Raw genomic sequence first — 23,214 nt, 5'->3', positions numbered from 1 at the left:
TTTATTTATCTTATACGGAGTTATATATATCTCTGCTCATAGCAATTAAAATTTGATTGACTGACTCTTCTCTATCCGCACAGACTCTACAAAGTTTAAGGATTCTACTTGTATGAATTTTAAAAGGTACCTAAAAGTAATATGGTCAACATCAAATATGTAAGTTTTATTCCGTAAAATTATAAAACGGGATAATAAAGTATATTAATATATTTAAATAATAAAATAAATTCTGCACACCTTACCTAGTGATTGGTATGTTGAGGATGAGGAAGTATACCTAACATTTAAAAATTACGCCTTTTTAAGATAAGATAATATTTTTTTGTCAAAATTGTGTAAAAAGTACTTTAGAACGAGAAAAGGACCAATGCATTGGTATGAAGATAGTTAAGGGCCCGAGGATGGATATATAGGATAATTTTTATCAATCATCATCATCCCACGCAGGCAAAGTCACGGGCAACCTTATTTTAATAGAAATATAATATATTGGGGAAGTCCATGGTACCAATTCACCCCGGTGTCCCCGTAGCGATTAAGGCCAAGCCGCGCGAAATACAAAAACCGGCCAAGTGCGAGTCGGACTCGCGCACGAAGGGTTCCGTGCCATTATGCAAAAAACGGCAAAAAAATCACGTTTGTTGTACGGGAGCCCCACTTAAATATTTATTTTATTTTGTTTTTAGTATTTGTTGTTATAGCGGCAACAGAAATACATTATCAGTGAAAATTTCAACTGCCTAGCTGTCACGGTTCATGAGATACAGCCTGGTAACAGACAGACGGACAGACGGACAGCGGAGTCTTAGTAATAGGGTCCCGTTATTACCCTTTGGGTACGGAACCCTAAAAATTACGGTCACTCGCAAAGTTCACAAACGGACCGCCGTCCGAAGCTATACTGGAAAGCTAGCTGGCAACACGCGATTTGATTATGAAAGTTTTTAAAAGTCATGGTTAGTAGCACACTAGCACAGTCTAGATCAGTCTAGATATAGACAATACAGTCATTCGACGAAGCCGTCTATACTCTGTATCTTTAGGTATTTAAATAAAAGTAAACAAAATCTACCCTCAAATAGCTCCTTAAGCCAGTTGAGGGTAGATGAAAACATTACACGATCAAATAATGTAGGTTAAAGTCAGGTCGTTCAGTGACTGATCCAGGCGGTTTTGTATTTGGTCGGTTAACCAATAAATGTTATAACTACCCGAAAATGTACAAATTGTTTGTTTACTTTTATTGAAATAGGTACCTAAAGATACAGAGTATACTCGTCAGGCCGAAACTTGAAAGGGAACTTTTGGTGTGTGACCTTATTGCGATTAACTAATCTGTGGGCCCCTTTACAGACATACAGAATAGATGTACTGCATTATTTTCCTTCGTATTTTCACGGAAACTTACGAACGTCTCTTGCATTTCAGTTAGTCTCGGTACATAACGTACTGACATTGACTGAACTAGCATGACAAATGCGAACGTTTCCGAGAAAATACGATGGAAATCAATAGGGTACTTGACTGTATTTAAAATAAATTATTTTACACCATGCATGAAATAAAGCATCAGAAGATTAATAGAGAAACGTAGACAGCAGTTATTTTTAGACACAATTTTTATTAGGGTTCCGTACCCAAAGGGTAAAACGGGACCCTATTACTAAGACTTCGCTGTCCGTCCGTCCGTCCGTCTGTCTGTCACCAGGCTGTATCTCACGAACCGTGATAGCTAGACAGTTGAAATTTTCACAGATGATGTATTTCTGTTGCCGCTATAACAACAAATACTAAAAACAGAATAACATAAAGATTTAAATGGGGCTCCCATACAACAAACGTGATTTTTGACCAAAGTTAAGCAACGTCGGGAGTGGTCAGTACTTGGATGGGTGACCGTTTTTTTTTGCTTTTTTTTGTCGTTTTTTTTTGCATTATGGTACGGAACCCTTCGTGCGCGAGTCCGACTCGCACTTGCCCGGTTTTTTTTAAACCCGTTTAAAACTATAAAGAGTACCTAGGTAATTTGATTGCTGTAGTAACAAAATCGTTTTGGCAGTTCGAAAAAAGAAACTGATTTGACTGGTAGTCAAATAGCCTATTATCAGTGGGGAGACACTCTTGACTTCGGGCAAACTCGGTTCCGTTCGGTTCAGCATTGCTCCGAGCAATTATTAGGGTTAACACAACTTGACATCCCTTTGCGTGCACGACCACAGATAAGATAATTACTTGAATTTTGACAACCCTAAATAGTCGAAAGGGATCGTGCCATAAGTTAAAAAGGGATATCATGATTCGACCCTAAACCGCTGTCAAACATCGGTATTGTAGGAAGTGTCCTTTCTGTACGGTAGTACTATTACTTATTCTGTCCTATTATGCACTACATCTATATATACATGCGGTTTGTGGACTTACCTGTACTCAGCCGTACCACGCCGGGCTTCTGCCAGTAGGAGTAACTCAGCGGTTCCACAGCCTCAGCTCCTGTTGCAGACATACATACATGCGGTAGACTTACCTGTACACAAACGGTCCAACCTCCACCAGTTTCGGTTTCTCGCCGTGTTCTAGGAAGCCGCTGGGGTTGGTGACGTTGAAGATGTACACCTTCGTCAACCGGACCACGCCGGGCTTCTGCCAGTAAGAGTAGCTCAGCGAACCGTTCCATAGCTTCAGTTCCTGTTGCAAACAAACATATTGAACGGCCTCCTACTCGTATAAGAATTTTCTCGAATGATTTTTACGCCCAAGACCCTAATCTGTAAAACAAAAGCCATTGTTTCTTTTGTTCGATCGGTCGGCTCCCTTATTGAATGAATGAATGAAAGGATCCGAATGAAAATGAATGAATGAATGAAATGAATGAAAATGAATGAATGAATGAATGAATGAATGAAATGAATGAAAATGAATGAATGAATGATTTTTTTTATTTCAGGCAACTAGTGGCCCATACATAAATACCTTAAAACTAGCATTATTGTATTGGGCGCGTGACAAAGGCGAGCGCTATTATTACATAGAATTAGACCTTAAAACTATCACAATACGGTTGCTTTTTAAACGACATTGTTGTTTTGCCACGTGGCTAATACGGGAGCTTGCATAACAAATTAGGGCCTAAGGCCATTTTTTTTTTTTTTTTTTACGTTGGGGAAATGCGTTTACGCATGCCACCTGGTCAGGGGGAACCAGGGGGGATGACGGTCTAACCAGTGGAGGACTACCGTCTAAAACCACCAACGAGTGCCAACTCCGCTTTAGATGGGGTGCCGCAGGGTCGCTATCAGCATTCGACCACGTGCTAGGGCCTAAGGCCTATAAATCATTTGAGAAAATTCATACTAAGCCCCGTCGGTAGTGAGTTTGTCTACAAAGCATGTGCATTGTATTAGTTCTATTTTGTAGTTATCGATGCTTATTTGTTCCTGAGTAATGGATTCACGGATGGATTATTATTTATACATGTGGGTTTCCAGAGGAACTGACGCAATATTGAAGTTTCCATTTTGAATTGTCACGTTTTTAAAAAGGCAAATTTTATGCAATGAAAAAATTATAAAAAAAAACCGACAAAAAATCGTGGAAATTTATCGAGGACGCCACTTTCTACGTAACTGTCACATTTTTGACGTAAAATGCTTAAACATGGCAACAATTTAGTATGGGATTTTTTTAGTTCAATTTTATTTAATTTCTAATACTATTTTATGTCGCTATATATATTATATTTGCAGGGGCAGACTCCAAGCAAAACCTTACTAAAATTATAAGTTACATACGCAGAGTTCTTAAGTACGTATAATTCTGGTACACTCACCCTAAATATAATGTAGTCCAACCACGGCACGAAGGATAGGATAATTCCGAGCACGACTGTGCATATGCTGAACAAAATCACAGCCAGGCGTCCTGCAACAAAAAAGGTATTTTAAAAACACGAATAAAAGGACTAACTAAAAATTGCCCGATCGAATCAGGCCGTGCGGACGCAAACGCCAATTTGGCTCGCCGAATTCAACCGCCGATTATGACCGATATTATCGATAAAATGGGGTGCGGACGCAATAATACCAATTTGTGACGCCAGTATTTTCGTTTTGGGGCATTTCCGCAGGGTTCCGTAGCTAAATGGCAAAAAACGGAACCCTTATGGATTCGTCCTGTCTGTCTGTCTGTCCGTGTATGTCACAGCCACTTTTTTCCGAAACTATAAGAACTATACTGTTGAAACTTGGTAAGTAGATGTATTCTGTGAACCGCATTAAGATTTTCACACAAAAATAGAAAAAAATAATTTTGGGGGTTCCCCATACTTAGAACTGAAACAAAAAAAAAATTTTTCTTTGCCCCCCTCTGTAACGTCTAAAACAAGAGAATGATAAAACTAAAAAAAATATATGATGTACATTACCATGCAAACTTCCACCGAAAATTGGTTTGAACGAGATCTAGTAAGTTGTTTTTAATACGTCATAAGTCGTAAACAGCAATTTTATTATGTTACTTTGCTGCTACGGAACCCTTCATGGGCGAGTCCGACTCGCACTTGGCCGCTTTTTTCAATTTAGAGAGCTCTAATATCACCATAAATCTAAAATTGGTGATTAAATTGGAAATTGACGCCAATTTCATTTCTGATCAAATCGTCGATTTGATCACCCCGCCTGGACTCCTTGAAACTAGTCTCCCAATGTGTAACTCGGCCCTAAAAGGGAAGTACAGTCATCAATAAAAGTGCAAATGAAAAAAAAACTCTTTAAATACCTACTTAAGGAGTATTTTTACTTAAAGAGGTACCTACCTAACATGTTTTAACTGAAAAGGTAATTATCATTCCTTAGAGTCACGTGTTCTATGTTATGATTTTTTTAAAGGCTAGCCAAGTTAAATACCTTAGAGGGAAAACCAGCTATTGTTAACTATGTAATAATAGTCGCAATTACCTAGTTGACATCTAGCCTAGACTAGACTAAGAGTGATTAATAGTAGTAGAGGTTTAAAGTCAAATTCCTGGAAACAAATGAACTTTGACTGTTCAGTTACTAATTAAATTAATCAATCAATTTTAATATTATTAAGCTACCTTACAGGAATCGACTGTAGAGTAGACCGACCGCTTAAATGTGTCCTCGCCTGCGCGGTACGGGGGCGACGGGGTAGGACGACTAAGGGTGGCGGGGAAGGTGCGGGCGGCAGGCGTACGGCCTTCCCCGCCACCCTTAGTCGTCCTACCCTGTCGCCCCCGTACCGCGCAGGCGAGGACTCATTTAAGCGGTCGGTCTATAGTCCCATAGTAAGCTCAATTTGTGTTTCAGGTACGATAAATAAAATAAATAAAAAAGCCATTTATTCACACTAAGTTTTGTTTATTTGTATACTTAGCGTAGCGTAGCGAACGAAACGCAACTGTCACTGCCACACTAATATGAAAGAGTGATGTCTGTTACTGACGTCACAGGCCTCCATAGGCTACGGTAACGCTTGCCATCGGACGGGCGGTGTGCTTGTTTGCCACCAACATGTTAATAAAATAAAAACTCCATTATATCGCCGTTAATAAGTACTTATTTTGCGAAGCTAATGACAATTGTCACAAGAAACACGACAATTGTCGGTAATTCTTGACAGCAAAGTTCTGTGTCGGAATTTCGTCACAATTGTCGTGTTTCTTGTGACAATGCAATGTCGCAACTGTCACCGTGGTGAAATAGGGGCCAGGTCTGGATTCAAACTCAGGACCTCCAGCGCCAGGTCGTACCCTGTCAAACTCGGTGTACGATTTTTTTACACCTCTTCTACAATAAATAAATCTTTGGTCTAAACTCTAGACTAAGAACTAGATTTGCTCGGGAATTCACCTACAAACCAATTATCACGATTATATGATTAACGTTCTTGCATATGAGTATAAATAACTTAGGCCCTCAGCACACGAGGCGTAGGCGTAAACGTGGCGTAAAGCGTATAGTATAAACGATACAAGTACGAGAGGCTTAGAGTTCTGGGCACCAAGCGTCGCGTATGTGACAGTCCATTTCCAACGACAGCAGCACTACCATTCATTTTACTATGGAAATTGACAATAACACCGACGCCTCCGTACTAGTAGCTAGCAGCTGCGGCTGCGGTCAGAAATGGAATGTTACCCTAAGCTTGATCGTTCTGTTTGCATACAAGTTATTCACGCTTACGCCTGTCGTAATGACGACAGAGATCTCATACGCTACGCTACATACGCTTCGTGTGCGGACTTGTTTGAACTTGTACATGCTCGTAATAGCGCTCTCGTTCTACGCCACGCTTACGCCTACGCCTCGTGTGCTGAGGGCCTTACGGTTATGGTTAACCGCGGTTTTAGGAACGTCATGTAGGTAGTTTAATTGCGAGAAGACTCAGATCGCCTATCGCTACCGCTTCCGCTTTCATATAAATCCCTGCAGTCGTACCACGAGACATACGTTAGAGACTGCATGAACTCAATAGCTTTTACACTCTATCGCACCCAGTGGCGGATTTGCCGTAAAGCCGACCACTAACTAGCAGTCCGCCGGACGATATCGGCCGGTCAGTTGTTCGGAACTGGCCGACATCGTCCGGCGGCCTGTTAGTCAGTGGTCGGCTTAAGGCCCAGTAGCCTCGGGCCTAGGGGGCAAGATATTTAGGGGCGGCAAATTGTGACAAAAAATTCGCTGATGATAACAAGAAATAACTCAAAATGTAGTCAAATGATGGGTGCTGAGATAGGGGCGGCTACAGGGCCTGGGGCCCAGGGCAACACAATACAACAACAACATTCCTAGACAGACATTAGAGATGAGTTCGCCGAAGGGCAATGATTCGTCGGAAACAACAGTTTTGCCTTCTCACTCAGTTATTAAGATTTTAGGTCTAATTGTAAAGAGTTAGCGGTCGTATTACTTGTCACCTCGTTTAGCGGATCCGCAGCTTCGGTGTGTGAGCGAGACAACGTACGTACATAGCAACATCCCGCTCGCACACAAGCGTCATGTCCTGTCAAGGTCTAAAGCAACGGTCGGCAACCAGCGGCCCGCGGGCCACATGCGGCCCGCGAACCGCTCACTTGCGGCCCGCGAGCCTCCCTGGCTATTTTGTATGTAACATTGACAAATGACAATGTCTCAGTAAGTCATAAATATTAACAAAGTGCGGCCCGCGTCCACTTCGTTAACTGCTATGTGGCCCTTGGCTGCTAAAAGGTTGCCTAAAGTGTGAAATACTGCTGTAGCTGCTAAACAGGACTACCGTTAGCTGTTAGCTTCATAGGGTTACTTTACTACCAACTAGACTAAAGTGGCATAATTCACTAGCAATTAGGCTAAAGTGGCATAAAACTACCAATTAGGGCCTAATTATTAGGCTAAAGTAATGTACCAACTTTTGTAACTCCTTTTTTTGCAAGTAAATTATTATGAATTAAAAGTGGCATAAAATACTACCATTGAGGCAATAGTGGCATAAAAGACTACCCATTAGGCTAAAATGGCATAAAACTACCAATTAGGCTAAAGTGGCATAAAATCACTACTAATACTAACTAGGCTAAAGTGGCATAAAATACCACAAAGGCTGAAGTGGCATAAAATACTACCAATTAGGCAAAAGTGCCATAAAATCACTACCAAAAAATGTGGCCTAAAGCACTGATTATAATTATAATAGTTCTTACGAAGGATTTAGAATCCATGCAATAAAAATATAACTATAACTTTGAACTAATAAAATAAGATAAATAAGATAATATGCTATAAAAGTTTACCTTTGAACTAATTTAATATGTTTATGGTGTTATTATGTAATTTTATGCAATGAAATGTTTTATTATCACTGTTTATGACCGACTTAAAGGGATACTTTACTTAATAGGGTTTTATTACCATGTAATATCAAGTTATTTACATATAGGTACACAATTAAACTCATTTATTATATAATAAGTGTTATAAAATGAATATAAAACTAAAATTAACTACAATTAAGATAACTAAAAAAAATATCTACTTATCAAAATTTTGCGCCCTTGGTAGGGTGCCCATCACACAGGAAGCGTTCCCGCGCTGGATTGCTAATCTTTGCGCGAGAAAGCTGCCAAATGTGACCAAGTGTGACAATGACGGGAGGGGTCAAAAAACCTATAAAATCGTGGGATGTAATTAATGGATGACCCCTTAGGGGTTCTATATTTCAACTATGTATAGGGACCGTGCACGATGACTAGTGATCGGACAAATCATCGCAAAACCATCAAAAATGTTCCATATTATATTTATTTTTGCGATAAATTGTCCGAACTCTGACGATGACCGCTCGAGTTCGAACCTGGGACCGCCGCCGAGCTAACCGCAGTAATCAGTCATTTCCTCCGGCTGATGAGTGTTCCGTTTCCGACACACTAACAGATTAACACACGCGAGCACTATTATTACTGCGACTGCCAGACTATACCGTTATAACTTTAATACCGTCGCCATCTCGGATTTTTTCACAAATATTACAGCAAGACCATGCCTACATTATTTACCCATTGAAAGAAAGAAATAAAGCAAAATACATTTATTTACGTCTGTACACGCTGGCCCATCTTAGTAGGCCAGTATGATGGCCCATCGTATGTTTAACTCGTTCGCGTATTTTCTGTAGACATCGCGAGCTGGGCCGAATTTCTCCTTCCCATACAAACGGAGTTTCGTTCTCATTTTAAACGTACGCGTCTACGTCTACGTGTTGGATAGTAATGAAACTTTCCAGATAGATTTTCGTACATTGACCCGCATGTTGCTATCTCTATTGCACGCGCATAATTATATGGCTGTCCCGCTCGCACAGTGACATTGACAACCGGCACCATTGGCGGAACAGCAATATAATGGCTCCTCTACACGATGGCCCAGCGCAGGACCAGTAAGACGGCCATGCGATGGTTACGAGCACGCACTATATGGAATGGACCACGTGTAGATGCGTACGCACCATCGCTGGCACCGACCGTGGCCATCCCATCGCCATCCCGCCGTCCACCCAGCCATCCGACACCACTCCCCTCTGTACACGCTGGCCCATCTTAGTGGGCCAGTATGAGGGCCCATTGTGTAGAGGAGCCATTATAGGTCAATGTACGAAAATCAATCTGGAAAGCGTCTCTTCTTTAGTCTAATATCATGTAGAATAAACCTATAGGCAAAGAGAATAGATAGTATAGAGGGGTCCTGTCATAGTAAATTTTGTAGTCACAGTAAATTTACTGCCATCTATCGACACACGACTAAAACTCAAAATGAAAACGTATAAAATTATAAAAAAAATGTATATATATAATAAATGATTTTATTATTTTTATATCATTTTGACCCATGTTCATTCACTGATATCTATGTGTTAAAATTGTTAAATATGAAACGGTGTCGTCGCGCCATCTAGCCGACCATAGGCCAAAGGTGTGTGCGCCATCTATCCGAGAATGACTTTTTCTTGATTTCCGAGGCACGTTTTTTCCTTAGACTTTATTCATCTTGTACGAAGTTACATATGTCTTTGCTATAGGTAAATTCAACAACGTCATGTAATGCGTCAATGTAAAAATAAGCTTATAATTACTAATCAGGTAATAACTTCGCACTTTTTGCTACTTTTCGGATAAACAAAACGTGAAGTTTGACCTAATGGTCACGTCTGTCATTTTCAAGCTATTTTCTAATGTATTGTTCTGTGTGTATTTTAATTTAAACTTTCGAGGTGTAAAATTGTTGTTTTTGGTTTTTGCGTATTAGAGATAGACCAAGAAAAGTCTGCAGCGATTTTGATGTGCAAGTGTTATTTTAAACGTCAAACATCTATGCAATTATGACGTATAAATAACATTTGCACTGCGTGAGCTATCAAAATCGCTGCAGACTTTTCTTGGTCTAACTGTATCAGAGGAGGCCGTCCTCCACCTTTTTTGCCTTCTGTCAGAGCTAGCGCTTTTTGCACGATAGAGGCATAAGGGGGCCCACAGATTACCAGTTCGCCGGACGATATCAGCCTGTCAGTTAACGCAACAGTTGGCTGACTACTGACTGTACATTTGCTTATTTTCATCAGGTCGCTCAAAAATATCTGAAAATGCACTATATTTTAATTTTTTTTTTGTCTCACCCAAGACAGTAATATTTCCACTTTTAAATTTATTCTAAGCTTATTTTATCTACCTACATTATAATTCATATTGTTCAGATATTTGTGAATACTTCGACCGCTCCGATATATCTGATGGTGACTGTTCAGCAAGAAGAAAAAAATCCTACCTGGTCGAGTCGTATCGTATTACGCGAGAAAACAGTTACCGAATTGATTATATCTCTAAAGTCATTAAAGTATAATCCCTTGAACTGATGGGCTATTAACTTGCTTTACAGTTCCGAACAACTGACAGGCCGATACCGTCCGGCGAACTGTTAATCAGTGGGTCCCTTGACAGTTCCGAACAACTGACAGGCCGATACCGTCCGGCGGACTGCTAATCAGTGGGTCCCTTGACAGTTCCGAACAACTGACAGGCCGATACCGTCCGGCGGACTGTTAATCAGTAGGCCCCTTGACAGTTCCGAACAACTGACAGGCTGATATCGTCCGACGAACTGTTAATCTGTGGGCCCCTTGACTTGGCCGTACCACCATAGGCGGGTTTCCGTAAGTTTTTCGGAGACGGGAGTGATTTTGAAGCTGCCTCAGAGACACCCTTCCGCAGGGGACAGAGGGCCTACCGCGAACCACGTTCGACGTGTTGCCTCTCTGTCGTACTTGTAAATTCGTACATAAGTGTGACAGGGAGGCAACACGTCGATCGTGGTTCGCGGTAGGCCCCCAGATCTGGGGGACCTAAGATAGGTGGGTAAGTTTCTAAGTTTTATTCATTTATTTATTTTATTACTTTTAATTTATTTCGTTTATACTTCATTCTAATAATAGTTTAAAAATAAGAATAGCAGATTCTATTACTCTATTTTTTTTTGGTTTACAGTTTTTCTTTACAAAGCATTGCTAATTTTCCATACGTAAGAAAACTAAGTTGTTTTTGTATACCAGTCTAAGGTAAATCCCGGTAGCATCATTTCATTAACCATCATTATAATACCGTTTCATAATGACTTACAACTACAGGTTTATTATTACACTTAAGCCCTTTTAAATATAAGCAGCGGATAATGATACCGGCTTTGAACTTATGACCTACTGTTATTTTATACTATGTTAAGAGATACCACAGACTTTAAAGATAGACAGAGGACAGCTGCAGATATAACTGACCCCCAACAAGTTTCTATGCTGAGTGACCCCCAGATATTACTTAAATTTTCATTTCAAATTTCATGTTATGCTATCGATTTTACACTCTTATTTAAAACGATATGGGAGCGAGATGTATAGAAAGTAAATTACGTAGACGTTAGCGTAACATATGTCAGTTTTGACACTGTCAGTGACTTATGTTACGGGTAGGTACTAGCAAGTACTAGTGACCTTGAGTCGTTACATACATACATACATATTATCACGCCTATTTCCCGGAGGGGTAGGCAGAGACCACGGATTTCCACTTGCTACGATCCTGACATAAGTAGGTACCTCTTTCGCTTCCTTCACTTTAATAACATTCCTCATACACGCTCGCCGGTTTAGGGTGCTCTTGGCCTGGCCTTTTTTATTACAAGCTTTTATTTACTTTCACCTGTCCCGTTGTCTGTCTGTCTGTAATCAAATCTTGCAAGTTAAATTTGATCCACTTCCCGGTTTCCGATTGAGCTGAAATTTTGCATGCATGTATAAATCGGATGACAATGCAATATTATGGTACCATCGAGCTGCATATCTGATGATGGAGACAGGAGGTGGCCATAGGAACTCTGTGATGAAACAACGCAACCTAATTGTGTTAGGGGTTTTTAGAATTGTCTCGATGAGTATTAGTTGTCTGTCGTAAGAAAAGTACAGTCAGCGATAAAAGCTTGTACCAAAAATGTAATTTTTGCCAAAAACTTATTCAGGAGTCGTTACATGCTGCATCTAATAGGTAAGTGATCACTATGGTTATGACTACTGAGAAACAATTACGTACAAGTAAAATCATTGTGAAGTGATTAAAATTAATTTTATGATAAAATTGCTTTTTTATGGTTGACACTCGCAGTTAGCGTGGTGGTGGGATATGCACTTGTCATATATTTAATATTAAAGGTATAAATAAAATAAATAAACCGATCAAGTGCGAGTCGGGCCCTCCCCAAGGGTTCCGTACAAAGCACAATTTTTAGGGTTCCGTATCCAAAGGGTAAAAACGGGACCCTATTACTAAGACTCCACTGTCCGTCTGTCTGTCACCAGGCTGTATCTCAAGAACCTTGAGTTGAGTAGACAGTTGAAATTTTATATGCTAACAACAAATACTAAAATCAGAATAAAATAAATATTTAAGGGTGGGTAGGGGGGGCTCCCTTACAACAAACGTGATTTTATTTGCCGTTTTTTTTCGTAATGTTTCGGAACCCTTCGTGCGCGAGTCCGACTCTCACTTGGCCGGTTTTTTTTAGTATATAATTCATTTGATATTTATTAGTGGAGCGGCCAAGTTGAAGAATAGCAACTTTCGTAGGACTGAAAAGGTTTATACCGACAAGTGGTATTGTTGGGATCAGCATGGTCTACTGATTATCAAAATGCGTGTTGTCGCTTCCTTAAGTCGTGGAAAAAGTTTTTATGACGTCATAAAGTCGGCAGTACAATAGTTATTTGTTTTACAATGGGGCAAAGTTGTTGTTTAACCGCTCGTGCTAATATTGATACCCGAGCAAGCGAAAGATTCCAAAATTGAACCCCGAGCGTAGCGAGTGGTTCGAAAAATGGAATCTTGAGCGTTGCGAGGGTTTCAAAGCACGAGGGTTAAACAAAATTTGCCCCCGAGTGAAACACAAAATTTTTCACCACACCATCCCGAAGCAAATATTTAATGTAAAATATCAAACAAAATCAAACCAAATCAAATCCAAATGAATGTTATTAAATATTTATCATCCAAAATCATCATATAAATCAATTCTACCAGCAAACATAAGAAAACAACTCAAAATTGGCATTTGATTACTTTGCCTCACATGTGAATAAAATGCAACTTTGCTATCAGTTTTTGAAGTGCAAAGTAAACCTTTCCGAGCTGGTGTGGTGAAAAGTATTAACCTTTTCGACGCCGTGTCGAACACAAAAGCTGTCACGCGGATGCCACGCGTCACCGAAGTGTCAAAACTGAAATTGAACTTTATGCATATGCACGTAGGTCTATGTTGCTCTGTGGTCTGTGACCGATTAATCGGTCTTTGGCGTTGAACCTGCGGTGCGGATATCTCGGTCATTGGCGTCCAAAAGGTTAAACGTTTTTCTTTTAAATATACCATGTGGGGTAGTACCAAATGAAAGGGCTTTGTGAGTAGATTACAAATATACTATAATACGGTCTAATATTTTCACTACTTAGTCCAGTGGTGGGCAAACTTTCTTCATGGGGGGGCCAGAAAGTTTAGGAAATTTAAGTGGAGGGCCAGAATTGTAGCCAAAATTTATTTTGATTTGTGATAATCGTGGGCCAATGCCATATACCCCATGTTCTAATTATTTACACTATACAATCCATTCGCGGGCCGCAGATGGCCCGCGGGCCGTACTTTGCCCACCACTGACTTAGTCTAACAAATTATTAGAAAACGTTCAAAAATTTCACAATCCAGAGTTGACTTTGAACTGCTCGAGATTGAAAACTCCTGAATGGATTATTCCAAATTACATCCCAAGTGACTGTAACCTAGAGGTCTTCGTTCCATCTTGGGCAAAAATGTTTCGTGTGTTTTTTCGTCTGCCTGGACCTTAAGCAGGCCGCTGACGAGCCTTCTAAATGGATGCCGTTACAATGGATTCATTCAAATGGACTACGGCATCCTAATATTAAAGATTGTACGTTTTTGACATTCACGGACCGATTTTGGATTGCAGCCACGCTATTTGGACTGTTGGAAGGCTCGTCAGTGGCCACCTTTACCATCTAGTGGGAAAGCGTGAAAGCAGTGTAAAATAGCGTATTACGCGGAAAAATTAAGCGGTGTCTGGTACCTACTGTAATGGATAAGGGGTCATCCATTAATTACGTCACACGAATTTCAAGGTTTTTTGACCCCTCCCCCCCTCCTTGTCACACTTGGTCACATTTGGCAAACTCCTCCCCCCCTGGTGTGACGTCACATTTTTTCAACGAAATCGAATTAAGTAAGTATTATTAATTTTTTGTCAAAATATTAGTAAATTTATAAACCAAAACTGATTATGAAAAAAAAATTACACTAATAAAAACGATTATCAATTAAAATAAAATTTTGGTTACTGATGAAGTTAAAGTGACGTCACAAAGTTTGTGACTCCCCTCTCCCCCTTGTCACAACATGTCACATTTTCTTGACCCCCTCCCCCCCTAAACGTGTGATGTAATTAATGGATGACCCCTAATATGTAGGTAGACGTCAGTGCCATTACTCAAAGTACCGGATTAAGTCATCACTATCATTTAATTGACAGATTAAAATGCTGGAAGAATATAATTACAATTAAAAAATAATAACAGAAAAGTGTTATCTCAGCTTCTAAAAGAAGAAAAACCGGGCAAGTGCGAGTCGGACTCGCGCACGAAGGGTTCCGTACCATAATGCAAAAAACGGCAAAAAAAAAACGGCCACCCATCCAAGTACTGACCCCGCCCGAAGTTGCTTAACTTCGGTCAAAAATCACGTTTGTTGTATGGGAGCCCCACTTAAATCTTTATTTTATTCTGTTTTTAGTATTTGTTGTTATAGCGGCAACAGAAATACATCATCTGTGAAAATTTCAACTCTCTAGCTATCACGGTTCGTGTGATACAGCCTGGTGACAGACGGACGGACGGACGGACGGACGGACGGACAGCGGAGTCTTAGGAATAGGGTCCCGTTTTACCCTCTGGGTACGGAACCCTAAAAAACATATTAACATTACAGAGATTGTCTGAGCAGCCGCAATCCATGTTAGAATCATTACATTGTGTTAATGAGTCTAATTTACAATCATAGCTAATGACTTTTAGTTTTTTTCTGTCCATTGTTAACATGCACTTCCTCATCCTTTGCGTATTCCATGAACAATTTATGTATTTATTTTTTATATAATATCAGCAGTGGTATTAATATCTATTGTTCGGACAATCGCCAATGAGTGACGTAAATATTATGAAACAGTTTTCAACAGTTAAGAACATTGAGTAAAAATCCCTAATTTAAACGGGAATTTTCTAAGTTGAGTTTCCAATACGTTCAAAATCCCATACAAAATGAGACATTTACGGAAACGCGTACGTCCGTCACGCTATCCAATGAAATTTACACTAGGGCAGCCATACTCTAATTGTGTTCCGCGGAACCCTAGGGTTCCGCGACACCCCTGCAGTGTTCCGCAAGAATTTAGAACACTATGCTTTAGTCGCCTCGAAAAATTTTACTATGCAAAAAACACACTTCTAAAAACTATTGTTTTACTGTAGGTTTCCATCAAGTATTTCGCTTTCCAAAAGGGTTCCGTCAAAACAAAGATTAAGAACCGCTGCACTAGGGGTTCAGAGGATAAAGTCAATACGATTATTTAATGTCGTTCACATTTTTTCAATAATAACCTGCCTTTAAAAGGGCCCTACAAACTGTCTCGATTACGAAAACAATCCAATTAAGGACAAAATGTTAAGGGAAACATGTTTTTCACCTAATTGATACGCTATTGGCTTATAACTGCTGGTTCAGAAGAGATTTAAGACCATTTTTAAAGTGTTACAGTTAAAATATAATAAATAAGAACTTGAACATGCTTACGTATATCAAAAAAACCGGCCAAGTGCGAGTCGGATTCGCACACCAAGGGTTCCGTACCATTACGCAAAATAAAAACTGCAAAAAAAATTACGTTTGTTGTGTGGGAGCCCCACTTAAATATTTATTATATTCTGTTTTTAGTATTTGTTGTTATAGACCGCGGCAACATAAATACATTATGTGTAAAAATTTCAATTGCCTAGCTATAACTGTTCATGAGATACAGCCTGATGACAGACAGACGGACGGACAGACAGACAGACAGACGGACGGTGGAGTCTTACTAATAGGGTCCCTTTTTACAAGCTTTTATTTACTTTCACCTGATCGTTGTCTGTCTGTTTGTCGGTCTGTAATCAAATCTTGGGGGTCATCCATTAATTACGTCACACGAATTTCTAGTTTTTTTTACCCCTCCCCCCCTCCTTGTCACACTTGGTCACATTTGGCAAACCCCTCCCCCCTGGTGTGACGTCACATTTCTTCAACGAAATCGGCAAATAGGTATTTATTTAATATTTTATCGACAAGGTCTGTCATGAGCGCTTACTTCTAAAGCTGTGGCATTTTGGTATACACGGGGACCTTTACCGTTGGATAAAGTCTTATGTAGAAAATCGTTCGCAGGCTGTAGCTGTGAGAGGGCATATTTCTCATTATAGGTCCATCAGCTCTGGTGTTCCACAAGGTTCCCATCTGGGGCCTTTATTATTTGTACTGTATATAAACGATATCACGGAATGTATCAAGAATTCAAACATGCTTTTATACGCCGACGACACGAAAATTTTCAGAGTCATACGAAATCCAGACGATTGTAATTTATTGCAAAACGATTTACATAATTTCCAGACTTTCTGTTATGTAAATAATCTTTTCTTAAACCCAGGAAAATGTTTTGTTATTAGCTTTAGTAGAAAAAGGACAAATATTAATTTCAAGTAAAAGAGCAATAAAGAGCTAACCCGTGTAAACCAGATTCGTGACCTCGGCGTAATCATGGACTCAAAGCTTACCTTTGTGCCCCACATTGATAATATCTTAAATAAATCTTTTAAACAGTTGGGTTTCATCTTGCGCGTAGGTAAAGATTTCAGGAGACCTTCGACTTATAAGATATTGTATAATAGTTATGTCCGTAGTCGGTTGGAATTCGCTAGCGCGGTGTGGAATCCGCTATATAAAATCCATAGCGATAGAATTGAGAAAGTGCAAAAAAAGTTTGTAAAAACAATTGATTATCGCACTGGAAATAAATACATAGATTACTCTACCGCTATGAAGAGATATAATATTTCATCCTTGTGCTTGCGTCGTGGACGCACTGATGCTATAACTCTTTATAAAATTATAAACAACATTATCGACGCCCCTGAGTTGTTAAAATCTCTTTCCTTTTGAGTACCCCGTCGTTGTGAGCGAGCATGTAGAAAGAAGAACCTCTTTTATATTCCTCGTAGCCGAACTTCATACGCGAGAAACGGTTTCATTAGAAGAGCATGCAGGACGTACGATGATAAATTTCAAAATTTAGATATTTTCAATGAAAAGTTATATAGTTTCAAACGACTGACCTTGAAGTGTATTTAATAGGCTTTAATTAGATAGTTTATAACTCTAAGTGCACTTTTTGTTTGTTATTAAAATTTATCCGTTTTCGTTAGGATGCACGAGTATTTTTGTAACTTCTATTTCATTCCAACTTCGAAATTCCATTGAGTATTTTTGTAACTTTAATTTCATTTCAACTTTGAAATTCCATTTAGTTTTAGTACTACTTATATAAGTTGTATGGTTTATATATTCTTATTAAGGAAACTGTGGGTCTATAAGTCTAATAACCGTTTACTGTAATAATTTATTACTATAAGAGACTGTTTGTTTCTAAATAAAGAAATAAATAAATAAATAAAATATTTTTGACAAAAGAAATATTAGTAATTCTATAACCCAAAACTGATTATAAAATATAACTGATTATAAGAAATAAAATTAAACGAACAAAAACGATTATCGTTTCAAAACCTTGTTATTTAAATGATAATTAGCGTATATAATAATTTAAATACATTTTCGGTTACTGATGAAGTTAAAGTGACGTCACAAAGTTTATGACTCCCCCCTCCCCCTTGTCACAACATGTCACATTTTCTTGACCCCCTCCCACCCCCTAAACGTGTGATGTAATTAATGGATGACCCCTTGCAAGTTAAATTTGATCCACTTCCCGGTTTCCGATTGAGCTGAAAATTTGCATGCATGTATAAATCGGATGACAATGCAATATTATGGTACCATCGAGCTGATCTGATGATGGAGACAGGAGGTGGCCATAGGAACTCTGTGATGAAACAATGCAACCTAATTGTGTAAGGGATTTTTAGAATTGTCTCAATGAGTATTAGTTGTCTGTCGTAAGAAAAGTACAGTCAGCGATAAAAGCTTGTACCAAAAATAAAATTTTTGCCAAAAACTTATTTACCCTTTGGTTACGGAACCCTAAAAAGGGCAAACATTGCCTGATTTAAGTACATTTCTTAATATGGGGCGTTAAACCAGGAAATAGAAAGGAACATGAGATATGGCACCCCGCGCGATACTTGCGACGGATGACCAGAGGGCCTACCGCGAACCACGTTCGACGTGTTGCCTCTCTGTCGCACTTGTTAATTCGTACGTAAGTGTGACAGGGAGGCAACACGTCGAACTTGATTCGCGGTAGCCGTACAGAACCCCTAGTGTACATTTCATTCGATAGCTTGAAGAGCGTCCGCGTTTGCTTTTTGTTTATTTTTGTATGTGATTTTGAACAGCGCGCCAAACGGAACGTTTTGGAAACTCAAAATCCCATATAATTTGACACTTAACGCAGACGCGTACGTCACGTCACGTTATCGAATGAAATTTACACTGTAGCTTGCGGGTTTTATATGGCTGCTATTTAACTGATCACCAGATTTAATAAAATTTAATACCAAAAAAATCTATTTTACCACCCTAAAATAATGAATGATCACCAAAATTATAACACCATTTTAATGTGAAATGATTACCAATTTTATTACACTTTACTATCCTTTTAAAGGAAATGACACCAAACTAATCATTATTAACCCAAAAATACTAAATGATTACCAAATTTCAAACCCCATTTTAATGTGAAATGATAACCAAATTTTTACATCTTGCTATCCTATTAAAGAAAATGACACCAAAATAATCATTTTAAACCCAAAAATAGTAAATGACCACCAAAATTAGAACTCCATTTTAATGTAAAATTATAACCAAATTTTTAAATCTCGATATCATATTAAAGCAAATGACTCCAAAATAATCATTGTAAACCCAAAAATAGTAAATGACCACCAAAATTGTAACCATATTTTAATTAAAAATGCGCAAATATTTAATATAATTATCGTTATCCTATTAAATTAATTAATCCACTTCGTCACCTTTTTCTAGTAGCATTTTATTTCTGTAACAGTCGCAGTTCTAATCTAACCTAACCCACTTTTCTAGTAGCATTTCGTTTCTGTAAGGGTCGCAGTTCAAACCTAACCTAACCTAACCCACTTTTCTAGTAGCATTTCTTTTCTGCAAGGGTCGCAGTTCAAACCTAACCTAACCCACGTTTCTAGTAGCATTTCTTTTCTGCAAGGTTCGCAGTTCAAACCTAACCTAACCCACTTTTCTAGTAGCATTTCGTTTCTGTATGGGTCGTAGTTCAAACCTAACTTAACCCACTTTTCTAGTAGCATTTTTTTTCTGTAAGGGTCGCAGTTCAAACCTAACCTAACCCACTTTTCTAGTAGCATTTCTTTTCTGTAAGGGTCGCAGTTCAAACCTAACCTAACCCACTTTTCTAGTAGCATTTCTTTTCGGCAAGCGTCGCAGTTCAAACCTAACCTAACCCACTTTTCTAGTAGCATTTCTTTTCTGTAAGGGTCGCAGTTCAAACCTAACCTATCCCACTTTTCTAGTAGCATTTTTTTTCTGTAAGGGTCGCAGTTCAAACCTAACCTAACCCACTTTTCTAGTAGCATTTCTTTTCTGTAAGGGTCGCAGTTCAAACCTAACCTAACCCATTTTTCTAGTAGCATTTGGTTTCTGTAAGGGTCGCAGTTCAAACCTAACCTAACTCACTTTTCTGATAGCAGTTTGGTTCTGTATGGGGCGCAGTTCAAACCTAACCTAACCCACTTTTCTAGTAGCATTTCGTTTCTAGAAGAATGATTATTTTGGAGTCATTTGCTTTAATAGGATAGCAAACCTAACCCACTTTTCTAGTAGCATTTCGTTTCTGTATGGGTCGCAGTTCAAACCTAACCTAATCCACTTTTCTAGTAGCATTTCGTATCTGTATGGGTAGCAGTTGAAACTTAACCTAGCTCACTTTTTTAGTAGCATTTCGGTTCTGTGAGGATCGCAGTTCTAACCTAACCTAACCCACTTTTATAGTAGCATTTCGTTTCTGTAAAGGTCGCAGTTCAAACCTAACCTAACCTACTTTTCTAGTACCATTTCGTTTCTGTAAGGGTCGCAGTGCTAACCTAACCCACTTAACTGATAGCAGTTTGACTTACTTTTCTAGTAGCATAACAGAATGCTACTAGAAAAGTAGATTAGGTAAGGTAGGTATGCGGGGCGGGGTACGGGGGGTTGAGCGGGAGGGGCTAGTAATTTTGGCATCAGTTTACTTTATTTGGTTATATGTATACATTTTTTGGTAATCATAGTGGTTTATTTAGGTGAAAATATCGCATTAATTTGGTCTTCAAGATTTGGTGATCATTAATGATTTTTGGTGATCATTCAATATATTTGGTATTTGAATACAATTTGAAGTGCAGTCGTAATTAAAATGGTGGTACTTTTGTATTTTTAGGCCTTATTTTTTTGGTGTTCAGTAATTTTTTTTGGTAAGCATGATTTTTTTATTTAGGGTACCAAAGTATTTTTTGGTGGTCATTATATTTGTAGCCGTTTTATATTCTGATGGTTTACCTAAAGTTGCACTAGCACCTTACGGTAAAACGTAGGTTAAACCCGCAGAGTTTAAAACAATTTTAGATACGTAAACCGGGGTGACTTTGGAAAATTTGGGGTTACTTTGATAGATTTAAAACGGCCATAGAATTACCATTATTCATTATTTACTGAAAATGTTCCTGTAACTAGTTAGATTACTATATATTCATATTCACCTACTGTAAAAAATCTCGCATAAATATATATTATGGCTTAAAAACTAGAATTTTAAAGTCGCCCCTGCATTTGAAAGTCACCCCGGTCAATGGTACCTAACTAACAAACAATACAGTTGCAAAAAAATTAATTAGCATCTTAGACATCTAATTTTCTTAACTCACACTCGATAATAGAAAAAAATCACGAACATAAGTCTAAAACGCACCTAAAAAATTCGTAACAATTTTATAAAGCTAAAAATATCTTTCGCTATGTTCGGTGCTGACTATACCTTATATCTTACAAAAAATTGTAACGTTATCCATGGGAAGGGACCTTATTGTCGATCGCGCTTTCGCCATATTAGTGTAGTAAATAAAGGTAGTGGACCCCGCAGTAATTCCTCAGCCAGAAAAAACTTTACAGTATGATAAAGTATCAATAAATAAAAAGTATTGTATAAATTTCCAAAGAATAATAATAATAGAATTAAAGTAAATACCGAAAGTCTTAAATCGTTAATATCTTTTTACGGAAAAATGCTCCGTTCAAACTTTCTTCACCGGACATATTCATGTAACGTATTGCAACAATATATGAAATATCAAAAAAAAATCCCAGCAGAAATACCAATATTAATAAAATATATTTTTTTGGCGTGTCTTGGACCGGAAAATTGGTCCGTCTAATTTTTTCACTGGAATGCCATTTTATTGTAGTTTTATACCTACAAAATGAAAATCTAAAAAAATTACCATGTAACTGTAATACTATTTTCAGAAATTGCCTTTTTACTCGCTGTTGAAAATTTCTCTATCCATTTTATTTACTGAATTAAGTTCGCAGTTGTCTTTCTATTCAACTATAAAAACATCCAAAAAATAACGAGCGTATTAAAAACTAAATATATCGGGAGCAGTGTGTAGGGAGCGGGGTGTACAAGGGATGATATTTTTTTTGGATATTTTGGATTTAAGTGTATACGTGACTACTTAGTACATATTTAAAAAGAAATCAGGCTGAGAAATTTTCCACACTCAGTTTTTAATAGTTCTTAAATACATAAATTTGGGTATGCATTTTTTTTTATTTTCTTATCCACTACGCCAAATTATATTCTAAGATCATATAAGAAGAAAAAATGTCAGAGCAATTTTCCGATGAAAATGAGCGACAAAAAAAGGAATTATCATAAAAAAATATTCTCATGTTTGACAAAATTTTTAATTTTTTTTCTAGTATTATATACTGATACAAATAACTTATTTGGTAAAATAATTTTGGACGGAGGAATTACTCAGTTCAATATATAATCAGATTTGTATTTTTACGTATAAATACCTAACTTAGGAGTGTTTTTTTTTGGATATTTATATGTTAGTTTCGGCTCATAATATACAATACCCAAGCAAAATTTCATCGACTGAGAAATTAATGCATGGGTCTCCATACAACAACTTGCTTCATTTACTACACTATATGTAATAACTATAACGATGCTCCGATATAAATACAATGCTGCGCTACGCTGTGCGACGTAAGCGCCATCGACAATAAGGTTTTCTTAGATAATGCCCCATATGTAGATTAGTTATCAATTAAATTGAATACAAAACCGCAGATATATTAGTGACAGGTAATCTAAACATACAAAGACATTAAAAACCTAGAATCATTATAATGTCTGGCGATAGGCCAGGCATGCCTTCCTACATCATAGAACAATAGCTAGGAAGTTAGGAAGGTAATAAATTAACTTATGCCTACTGATTTATGTAGAAAACTTGCGTGACATATGACCTAACACATCCAACAAATATACAAATGTTTTTATTTCGGAAATAAAATTGTAACAGTGTATTACATTTATGCTGGCCCCCACAGTAGGCATAGCCTGTCCTGTGGTGGACATAATACGGTTTACAAGTAAAAAAAATACTACAATGAAGCTTGCAACAAAAAAAAATACAAAAATTAATAATTATTTAGTTAAAAAGAAACGGTGAAAAATTAAATTTAGAAAAGAAAGAGATAATACCGGCTAAGTGCGAGTCGGACACGCGCACGAAGGGTTCCGTACCAT

At 38.1% G+C, this 23,214-nt stretch overlaps 1 protein-coding gene and 1 long non-coding RNA gene across 4 annotated transcripts in view; both read right to left on the bottom strand.

Annotated features, from left to right (window-relative positions):
• Positions 1-23,214, bottom strand: part of LOC134803825 (uncharacterized) — a 347,292-nt gene that overhangs the window by 55,301 nt on the left and 268,777 nt on the right. The window lies entirely within an intron of this gene.
• The window catches only part of LOC134803724 (scavenger receptor class B member 1), a 135,584-nt gene that overhangs the window by 32,201 nt on the left and 80,169 nt on the right, over positions 1-23,214 (bottom strand). For all 3 annotated transcript variants that reach the window (XM_063776534.1, XM_063776535.1, XM_063776537.1), the window contains 2 exons: positions 3,830-3,921; positions 2,528-2,688 (listed from right to left, as the gene is read on the bottom strand). In XM_063776534.1, coding sequence (XP_063632604.1) covers positions 2,528-2,688; positions 3,830-3,921 — 253 coding nt within the window. The remainder of the gene's footprint in view (positions 1-2,527; positions 2,689-3,829; positions 3,922-23,214) is intronic.

This window comes from Cydia splendana, chromosome 27 (genome assembly GCF_910591565.1).
Source record: "Cydia splendana chromosome 27, ilCydSple1.2, whole genome shotgun sequence".
In the NCBI taxonomy this organism is placed as follows: domain Eukaryota; kingdom Metazoa; phylum Arthropoda; class Insecta; order Lepidoptera; family Tortricidae; genus Cydia; species Cydia splendana.
This window is presented reverse-complemented; position numbering and strand designations above follow the sequence as displayed.